The 10990-nt window shown below is 38.0% G+C and overlaps 1 protein-coding gene across 1 annotated transcript; it reads right to left on the reverse strand.

Annotated features, from left to right (window-relative positions):
* Window positions 1-3765: 3765 nt before the first annotated feature.
* LOC103433135 (ubiquitin carboxyl-terminal hydrolase 4) lies at window positions 3766-10771 on the reverse strand. The gene is made up of 6 exons (XM_008371403.4): window positions 10379-10771; window positions 9035-9151; window positions 8478-8576; window positions 7539-7727; window positions 5468-5649; window positions 3766-4510 (listed from the first exon to the last, which is right to left on the reverse strand). Exons 1-6 carry the CDS (start codon window positions 10493-10495, stop codon window positions 4105-4107), a joined length of 1110 nt encoding a protein of 369 aa, XP_008369625.1. The 5' UTR covers window positions 10496-10771; the 3' UTR covers window positions 3766-4104.
* Window positions 10772-10990: the final 219 nt, after the last annotated feature.

The following is a 10990-nucleotide window of genomic DNA, read 5'->3' on the forward strand; positions in this document are numbered from 1 at the left end:
TGCCACATCGCATCTTCTTACCCGAAGTAAGGATCTTGTGCCTAAAAGTACACTTTCCTAAGCATACTCGTTGGGAAGTTGATTTCTAAATCATCCCTAGCAAAGATATGAAACGACCCTCTTTTCACAGTGGATAGAATATATGTGGACTAATCTAACCAAAATGCAGACCATATAAATACTTATGGTTTTGGCTGATGAATCGACAAACTGATCACATGTTTGTCCACACATTGCTACTAAACCTCCTGACCAATTTTAAGGGTTCGCCACCCTACTTATCCCATAAAGTCTAGAAGATTGGATAATGCCAGAGAGTTTATATCAAAGATGTTTCGATAAATATTGCATTTCTTTTGGGATTGTAATTAGACATCGAATTCCCATATTCACCCTAATATAGGCTCGCAGAGCAATCATAAAGCGCAATTTCAATAATTGCCTGAACATTGGTAAACGCACCAAGCTTTCGGATTCTATCTAGTGTTATGCAATCTTGTATGCAGCTATGTTGGTCTGCCTTGAGGCCCATTGCCACCCAACCATTTTTGACATTACAGTTTGTTGCTAGGTATGAACCTGGTGCTTCAATTTACACATTTTGGGTTTGCATTCCATGTGTCAAGTTGCACCACCGCAACGTACCAATATAGGTCCTCACATAAGGAAGAGAATCTTTGTCGATCATGATTTTCCTTCATACTAGCTCTTTAGAGGCCTTGCATGCGATCTCATTACCACTCATTTTCGGATTGTCACTTCAATGAGATAGTCTTTTTGCCGTTAGGGGGAGATAAGAACGTCAACGTTCCTGTAGAACGATGCGAATTTGTGTGGATGTTGCCCACTATGTCTCATCTCGATCCCCGTACCGCACAAGTGCGATGAATTCTAGCTTTCTGAATCTTTCTCCCGACGAATTTCTCTGATCTAGCTAAAATGACGAGATCATATACCAACTGCAAACATGCTTGCAATGATAGACATACTTAACGGATGTTAAGTCAACATCCTCGAAGGGTGTGCCGCTCCTATTGGACGGTTTGGCTGCCCTTGTTAGAGGGTCCGGTACACAAGCAGATAACCAATCAATATGTCTCGGCTTGAAGCATGACAGATCACTCGATTCATAGGATTCATTTCCTTAGAAGAGGAAGGTCACGACACATAATGAATCCATACTCGATCGCTGTCTCAAATCATTTTCATCTCATAAGATTAATGAAGTTCTTAGTCTAGTATACTAGTTTGGATGAGATAATGGAATTGGACTGAGATTATCAATGATGATGTTTTCACTTATATGGTAGCTACCGACATAAATGAAAAGCGATGATATCGAACCGTGTTTTGTTGATTAGTGACAACGTATAACTGATTGGACAATTGAAATTACAATCCAGATTAAATTCCTTACCAAAGTGTGTTTGGACTTATCGTTCCTACATTGCCCAAGGTACTGAGATAAATGAAATAGTGCGATATGATGCACACCTTGCAACGCAAGGTTTCTCTCAAACGCCCTGTGATTGACAACAGCAGTATGAAATGTGGTTAGTGTTTCTCCATGGGGATATTGCTATGAAGATTTATATGTAAGTTCTCGAAGAATTACATGGACTGGTTCAAATAGTTCTAAACCACGGAACACACTCTTAACTCATTTGAAGGCGTTCACTTACAGATTGAAGCAATTCGACAGATGTGGTATACATGTCTAAGTGATTATTTGATCAGTCAGGGATATGAATTACGCCCTTGCGTGTTAAACTATGAAGCCTTATTCCGAATTGCTAGAGTTACAATTTATGTTCACGACATGGATCTCACTAAGACAGTAAAAGAGCTTGAGAAACTTGCCTCGCACCTGAAGATGGAATTTGAGATGACGGATCTTGGGATAACTCTTTTATACCTTGACCTGAAGTTCAAGCGTTGTTCTGACGGTACTTTGGTCTACTAGTCGAGCTACACCCCGAAAGTGTTACCTTTGAGTATACCTATGATCTTCCATAAGCTATATGCAAATGAGACCCTTGAAGAGGTTATGGAATATGAAGTTCCATATCTGAGTTCAACTTTGTGCTTTGTTGTACCTAGCTCATTGCATTAGATAGGACATCTTCTTCGTTGTTAATCTATTGGTAAGGATGCATCATCGCGCTTACACATAACTGCTGAATTGGTATTAAAGATGTTTTTCTGCTACCCTGAAGGGTACTACGGATTTGGGCTAATCCCAATGCATCCCGAGCGGATTTGACCCCTTTGATCCCCGGAATGATGCTTGCCTTGTTTGTTATGCTGATGCTGGTTACTTATCAAACCCGCACAAGGAACATCCCCAAATGGTTATGTCTTTACCGTTAGGGATATCGCAATATCTTGGAGGTCCATGATATGACCTTAGTTGCTAAATCTTTGAATTGTTCCAAAACTCACCTTACTTCACTACGCCACACTTGAGACACGATTAAGAGCTCATGTTGAGCATATTCGAAGTACTTGTTGTTTTCATCTATCGTTGAGTCCTAACGACGATCCATGAAGACTATGCCGCATGTATCAACCTGACCAAGACATAATACATCAACGAAGTCAACGCCAAGACATATTGCGTCTACATTCACATCAGCAAAGCATCAAGAGATTGAAGTCATGCAAGCCGATCCCAGATAACCTTGCCGACCTCTACACGACGTCACTGCTGAAGTCAACCTTCCAGAAGCTTGTCCAAGGAATTGGTATGCCTAACTATTCATATGCAATGCTTATGGTTCTCATTTGGAAGTTTTGTCAAACTCAGGAGGAGTATCTAGAAGTATACTCACTTGATCTTAACCTACTCTTTTTCCCTACGATTAGGAGCATTTTTTCGCACTGGGTTTTTGCTACCTAACTAGGTTTGGACGAGGCACCTATCCTGGGCTGATCATACCCTTGTGAGCTCTTCTACTTGTGTCCAGAAGACGTTTAGTTTTGACTCAATGCAACTTCTCACTTTTCTCCTTAGTATAGGGGTTTTTATCCCACCTTGGGTTTCACCATAGCGAGGTTTTGTGAGTTTTACCTTTTATACATTCTTTCGTTGATTTGAAATTCGCATTCAATCATTGTGCCGACGACTTCATCGACTGTACTTATTTCATCGCTGAAGACCTAATGCGCCATTTGTTTGAGTATTCACACACTCAAGGGAAAGTGGTTGCAGTCCTATTAGATTAGGAATGTGATTGTGTAAATTTAATATATCTAGGGATATCTTAGAATATTCTCTAGGGTTAGATATTATCCTATTAGAGTTGTAATCTTATTAGGGTAAGGACTAAACCTTCCCTATTACTATAAATAAAGGCACAATAGGGTGGAATAACACATCCCTCATAATTACACCTCTCTTTTTCTCGACTATTGCCGCACCCCCTCTGTTCTTATTATAGTTTAGTAAATTATACATACAACAGAAAATGATATATACACTAATTACTGGATTCAGATCATAAGACCGATTAACAAATTGAAATTTGCAAAGCCATATCCTGTTACATCGGATTCAGGTCGAAATCAAATTTGATTATTGGATTTAGATCATAAACTGATTAACGAATTCAAATTGCACAGCCATATCCTGTAACATCGGATTCAGGTCAAAATCAATTCATTGACCAACAGCAAAGAGAACCAAGTACTAAGCTATAAACTACAATAACAAAACACCTGCACAATTGAACCCGTGGAAAAGAAGAAATGTACACCAGGAGAAAATGGCGATGAGCAAATTCCGATTTCATGGCATTTCTAGTGTTTAATGTTCTCAACCGTGACGAATACTGTCTGAAATTTCTCACCATATACACTACTCTTTTCCTTATTGTTAAAAAGAAAAAGAAAGGAAAAAAAGAATGGTGTGCTTCCACCATCCGCTGTACACGCGAACCGCCTAAGTATACATTTTTCACAACCCATATCATCATCTCGACAGCTCTGGCCACAGGTTGAAAAGGGAAGAAAAAGAAGAAAAGAGAGATGGTAAACAAAAAAACAGAAGCGAAAAGGTCCAAATGATTAGAAATACCCAACCATCTTAAATCCCGAGCCGTTGTCTTAACTCTTGTTACTGGTGCCGAGGCTCTCATAGAACAAGATGTATCCATGATCTGTATTACTCGAATACTCCTGTGCCGACCCAAAGAAAGTTTGCACAGCAGACTCATCAATCATCTCCACATTCTCGTCATCAAAAAATAGCCAGTGGTTATGGCTTTTCACAAGGCTAACATAGTGTCCATGGTTTGGCCCACTACCAACATGGACAACCACCGCAAATAGAGAGTACTCAGATTCTACATCCTCAACTGTGTTACTCAGCTTCAGCTCTAGCGGGAATACAACCCGGTAAGATAGCTTCTTGTAACGGCCTAGCTGCTCGATGTACTTAAACCGTTTAAGATGGATGACAAGGATGTGAGGCGGCTTTTTTATCTTCATCCTCTTCTGCGCTTCTTGCAAGCTGCATATCATGAAAAGCATAACTTGTCCGCTATCAGGCTGGCCAAGGGAATCCTTGCTATATAAATAATGGAAGTAACAGTTTTCCCCCCAATTTTATCATACATGCACGCATGGCAACCGACCCCTATTATTTTAGGAATTACCAATTGCTTAGTTTTGTTCTTTTGAGAATGGACAGTTAACCTCAAATTTTCGTAGTGAGTGATATTGATTTCCAAAATACTCTTGAAATTACAGAACATTATCTAGAGTATATGCTTAGAGCTTTATGTAAACCAGCATAACCACAATGGTACTATGGTAATAACCCATCCCCAGTTTATCAATGTATTAAAAGTGTGAGATGTGGACGAGGTGTACGAGGGATAGCCCGGCCTAGGCATGAGACGAAGCCTTACGGGACCTAAATTTTTTAATACACACTAAGCGTACACATATATTATATTAAAAATAAGAAGATTATTAATCAATAATCACCCTGAGCACACACATATATTATAAATATATACACATACATATACATATTATATATATATATATATATATATATATATATATATAATATAGAGGATGAAAAGCACAATGAACACACATATAACAATGCACGCAGACAACACACACATCCATTATATAAAAAAAAAAAAAAAATCAGACAAAAAAGGCAAAGAGACGATAGTGCAAGGAAGAGGTGTATGAGGCATTTTAAAACCTACCCAAAATTTGGGTTTGGGAGTTTGAAAAAAAAAAAAAAAACCCCTAAGGCGCGCCTAGGCGGCTTTGGGGACACCTTCCGCCCACTCCCTCAAAACAGAGGCGGCAACCCTCATGCCCAGCCTCAGAGGACACCTAGGCGCCCTGAGGCGAGCCTTCTAAAACATTGATGAAAACAGAAAAGTGCGAATCATATATTAACAAAAGAAAGAATATGAAGAAAATTTGAGAGAAGGAGATCCACCTGCAGCACTTGTCGCAAAAAAATTTGTCCTCGGCATTTAATGTCTCTGTGGAACTGAAGTTTTTCAAACAGCTCGTTATTGAACTGTTCTGTTCAATATCCAGGCTCAAGTCAAAAAATGTTTCATCTCTTGCAGTCACTGTCTCACACCGTAAGCACCTTGTTTCATTGGTGAGTATACCCTGACTCAAATAGCCATGGAATATTATGAGATTCTTAGCAGCAGAATCATGGAGCAATATTTCGGTTATTGCATGACAATGTAAAATACAAAGGTAATGAGTTACTAAGCAGATAAACATCGGCCACAGCATTAAGCATTACCATAGATACCATTGTGCTTATATAAATTTACCAGGAGGAACATCACATTTATAAATTTGTGGAATAGATAAGGCATTTGCAAACTGGTAAAGGTAAAGGTAAAGATACCCTACTGATTGTTTTGATAAGACAAAGGAGCAGTAAAGATAAAGTGTGCAACCTGGTAACATGGTTAATTCAAGGAAAAATTAGGTTTCGATCCTTAGTTACCAATGCTCTAAGATTGAAGCCTTATTAGTTTTCAGTTTTTTTTTTATCAAAGTCCCTGGATTTTGTACACATAAGTATTTTCATGTCAGTTATTTTATTTTATAACTTAAAAATTGTAATTTTAAATTCAAATAAATAACTAATTTATTTTCAAATTTCTTTGTTGAAAAACAATTGGTATTCAAAGCTGGGTATTCATCTCTCTCTCCTTTGCCCTCTCTCAATGTTCTTCATGCACTACTCATTTGGAAAATAACCAATTGTATATATACAAAACACACAGATTCAGAGTACTATGTAATGGGTACAATATTTTTTTCATTTGTAGGTTATGTATCCATAGAATGGAGGCCAAAATGAGTTAGGGGTGAGGATCGGAGATCAGGAAATACCAAAGAGCGACTGTTTTCGCTACCTAGGATCTATCTTGCAAAAGAACGGAGAATTAGATGGAGATCTCAACCATAGAATACAAGTTGGATGGATGAAGTGGAAGAGTGCATCCGGCGTGTTGTGTGACCATTGTAGGCCATTAAAGCTCAAGGGAAAATTTTATAGGATGGCAGTAAGGCCGGCGATGCTGTATGGCAAAGAATGTTGGGCGGTGAAGCATCAACACGTACACAAAATGAGTTTGGACATGTGCAAAGAAGGCCTACTGACGCTCCGATTCGAAGACGTGACTACGGGATAGAGGTTTAGGGTTGAAGGGGTAGAGGAAGACCTAGGAAAACTTTGGAAGAGACCTTAAGAAAAGACTTAGAGTACTTGGATCTAACGGAGGACATGACACAAAACTGAGCGCAATGACGTTCTAGGATTCATATAGCCGACCCCACTTAGTGGGAAAAAGCTTTGTTGTTGTTGTTGTTGTTGTAGGTTATGTATCCATAAGCCTTTTGATCGATCATTCAGAATCTACCCATACTAACATCGGTATATTAATTCATTATATGTACCCATGATTATTGGAATTGTACCCATATTATATATGTGTGAAATCTATGGATGGATACATTCTTTTAAAATGCAACTATACATTGCTTCTAACATTTTTGGCTCTTGGGAGGCTTTTTACATGCCACAAAATGTGGGACTTTAAATCCCCTTAAATTGTGGAATTAAATTGCTTTAAATTGCTTTGTTAGATATTTTTCAAAACAAATTTTGCTAGATTAAATTGCTTTAAATGATATCAAAAACAGTTTTGAAATGAAAAAGACAAATGGCATGGTGTCCTAAGAGTTGAGGACTTGAATAAAAAAATTAGAACACATAAGGTTTTGGTCTAAAGTTTGAGTTGACTACAGAAGGTGAGTTGACTACGGACCGCTTCCAAAGTGTCCCTTAATTCATCGATTACAGATGACACAGAATCTCGGCAAAATGTCTTATATAAAAACGAGCAAGCAATTCAACAAAGTATAAATACATACATGCATGCAAATGAAAGGAACGTGGTGATCTTATCACATAAACTTAAAAATTAAACACAAGGAAACTGGTATATTTATATGACTTTTAAGAGCTAGATCACCTGAAAATTTTTGTGCACCCAGGTAACTAAGGGATCTTTATGAGTACCATTGGCCTGAACATTCTTCGGACCATTTCCCATTTTTTCAGGAGGTGAAGAAGTTTCTTGATCACTTTTTGCAGCTTGGGCTTCTTTCTCCAGTATGTCCACAAGTTCATTTAACAAAAAGTTTAAGAATTCATGAGCATCCTACAAAACCAGAATGAAAAAGATAGAAAACATTTACACTTATGTAACATCATTTTTGTGTAATAATTAAATAAGAACTGAAAATATTTTAGTAACAAGTCAGGAAATATGTAAGTAACATTCTCTTCAACTATTCAAAGAAAGATTTTGAGACCATTGTAACAACGACCAGGAGGAACATCACATATATATATTTGCATAATAGAAAAGGCATTTACAACTACATTCACAAACCTTGCACATTATAAAGAAACTTCTGTAAAAACCCCAGATGCAAAATTTGGCCATCCATGTCAACAACATTTAAAAAAAGGTCGTGAGCAAACTCCAACAATTATAAGACTTCAAAACTGCGAGTTTTCAACTATTTTCTGATTGTCGCAAAAGTTTAGCCTTTACAAAGAGTTCCAGCTCTGCTGTACACAACGATTTACAATTCTTTCATTTAATTTTCATCACAGTTCAATTCTACAAACCACTTCAAAACTTACGAGGATAAGAAGGTTAAATTACTTACGTTTAACTTCCAAAGGGCAGCCATCACTATGGATATACTATTAGGGCCTATCTCACAAGGCTTGTGCTCAAGCTTTCAATGGATAATAATGCTATTTTTTCTAATCAATATCCTTATTAATACTATTTTACAATTATTAAATAAAAAAATTATCAATGTTTCAGATATAAATTTCTAGGAAGTTGCATGCCACAGGAGAAGAACACATTTCGTTGTTAGGAGGAAAGACATACCTGGTGCATATAGCTACGGAAAAGCTCATTTTGTTTCTTCAATCTTTGTACGAAACGCTTTGGAGCAATGACACCCGTTTTCTTCTTTTGTGAACTTATCTACAACAAATGAATAACCAACTGTTGATCCCAGCACCATGACTAAAACAATGGGCAAGGAAATATGTTCCATGGCATGAACACCAATTAGAAACTAGCAATACATCTTTGGAGACTTTGTTGCACAATATTCAAGAGCCATATGTACTCCTGGCTTCAATCTTCATTCGTGTATATGAGATAAAAGGATTTGATAATGACACACGGGAAAGAAAAATCTGTTATTCCCATGATACACCTTCATGTATTTGGCAAACGATAATCTTTCCAGTAACAAAAACATGGCAGAACAGCAGAGTAGGGAGGGCCATACAGTTACAGTAACATCCCAGAAAAGGAAAGGAGGTAACAAAAAAAATAGTTCAAAAACAAATGGAGAGCAGCCCTGATATGGCAAATCCCACCTTTGCTGATTAGATAAAGGTACAAATGCCATATGTATCTAGTATAGTTGTTACCTGTGTAAACAAATCCGCCAAGCATGTCAACAGATTTTCTTCTGCATCCCCAGCACTTTTGTTGCTGGAATAATATTCTAGCAACTGCTCACGAAACGGAACACAAAAATAAAGTGCCTGCGTTACAAAAAAAAACAAGGATAAGCAGGTGATGATTACTTGAGAAAAAATGGTTTCCAACAATCTAAATAGGATTTAAAGCATTGATTTATACTTTAAATAATGTTTCATAGAATCCAATTGTAAAATAGGCATATTTAGTTGGAATATCGCGAGCATGCAGTTGCATTTTTATCGGCTATCCTCTAGGTCAAAAGGGTTATAGGGTGCACTTTTGACGGCTATCCCCTATGAAAATACCTCTGCTTTTCAAAATCAAACAACTCATCACCACTAAGATGAGGCAGTCCTTCCCACACCACAACTCACAGAGTCTGATCAGCCTCACACCAACATCACTAACCAAACCATCACCATGGCCACACCACCTACGCCCCCACCAATGACTGCACCTGATACTGTACCACGAGACCTTCCACCAGAAGCCCCAGAACTCGACCAAACTGCCACCTCACAAGACACGCAATCACCACCACATTCATCACCAGAATGTCACTCGCCACTTAAACAACCACCAGAATCCGCACTTAAAAAATCCGGTCGCATACCCAACCAAACATCAGACTTCAAGATTTCCATCTCTACCACGTGTCCACCATCACTCCCAGTACATCATCTTCCTCAAAAGGTACGCGGTTTCATTTATAAAATATTCAGTTTCAAGACAAAGAATCCCAATTGCAGTAAATTGGAAATATATGAGTGTCTAAAAGGCATTCCACCCAGTGCTCATCCATTCAGACAAACAAAATAGAAGCTGGTTATTGCACGATGCACTAGCATTTCAACAAGTTCACCCGGAACCCAGAAATAAAATTTTCAGCACCACTGGAAAACTGAATAGAAAAACAGAAAATGCTCGCATTGTGAAATTGATGATAACATTGGGAAGCAGACGGTTAATGTTACTAAAGAATGCTACAACAATCTCAACCCCAAACCAAGCACTTGCTAAACTAGCTAACAAGTCAAAGCTAAACGACCATAAACAGCCACAAAACGACACCTAATTGGGCAACTCTCCAAGCTGAACTACAATATCCAATCCGATTTACTTAACTTGCGCCATTACTCAATTTCGAAACAACCACAGCTCAAAATTTGCGTATGCTTCACGTAATTCTCGTTCTACAACAAATATTACACAACTTCTATAAAATCAAAACCCTAATTTTAAAATTTTACAAATAAAACGATTGAATTTGAAGGATGCGGAAGAGAAACCTGCAAAACGCTGTTACAATAGCAAGTATTGCCGAAATTCTCGAGTCCGAAATATCGCTCGCCTTCCGGAAACTGGTCGCCGAGAGCCTTCTCGAGTTTGGAGCCCGCAGCACCCATCAGACCGAGTCAATACACAATCTAAATTATGTCGCCGACGACTCAGATCCTCTCTCTCCGATTCAAGTCAACGATTCGCATGCCATTGACAACTGAGTTGCTCACCGCGTCGCTGTGTGTGTGTATGTGTTGAATTCTTAGGGTTTTGTTCGGAAGTGGAGCATGAACAAAATGAAGGTTGAGTTGAGAGAGAGAGCGAGAGAGAGAGAGGGGGGGGGGAGCGGAACGAAGGAAATGAGAAATTGACTGAAATTAATAAATCAACACATATTGTCAAAAGAAAAATAAATAAATAAATAAATCAACACATATTGTCAAAAGAAAAATAAATAAATAAATCAACACATAAATTGAGGATGATTGAATTGATTTTAAATTTTATGAATTAAATTGAATTTATTGTATTTCATTATTCAAGAAAAAAGTGATGCAAAAAGACTTGATTACCACTCAACTAAAAGATAAATGATTGGTTCCAAAACAGTTTTGACCAAA

The sequence above is a fragment of the Malus domestica genome, chromosome 01 (assembly GCF_042453785.1).
Source record: "Malus domestica chromosome 01, GDT2T_hap1".
NCBI classification, from domain to species: domain Eukaryota; kingdom Viridiplantae; phylum Streptophyta; class Magnoliopsida; order Rosales; family Rosaceae; genus Malus; species Malus domestica.

Coding starts and splice junctions, on each gene's coding strand:
- LOC103433135 (XM_008371403.4), bottom strand. CDS start 10,495: ATGGGTGCTGCGGGCTCCAAACTCGAGAAGGCTCTCGGCGACCAGTTT. Junction 7,728..8,477: donor TCCGTAGCTATATGCACCAG/GTATGTCTTTCC, acceptor CTGGTTTTGTAG/GATGCTCATGAATTCTTAAA. Junction 5,650..7,538: donor GGGTGCACAAAAATTTTCAG/GTGATCTAGCTC, acceptor TATTTGAGTCAG/GGTATACTCACCAATGAAAC.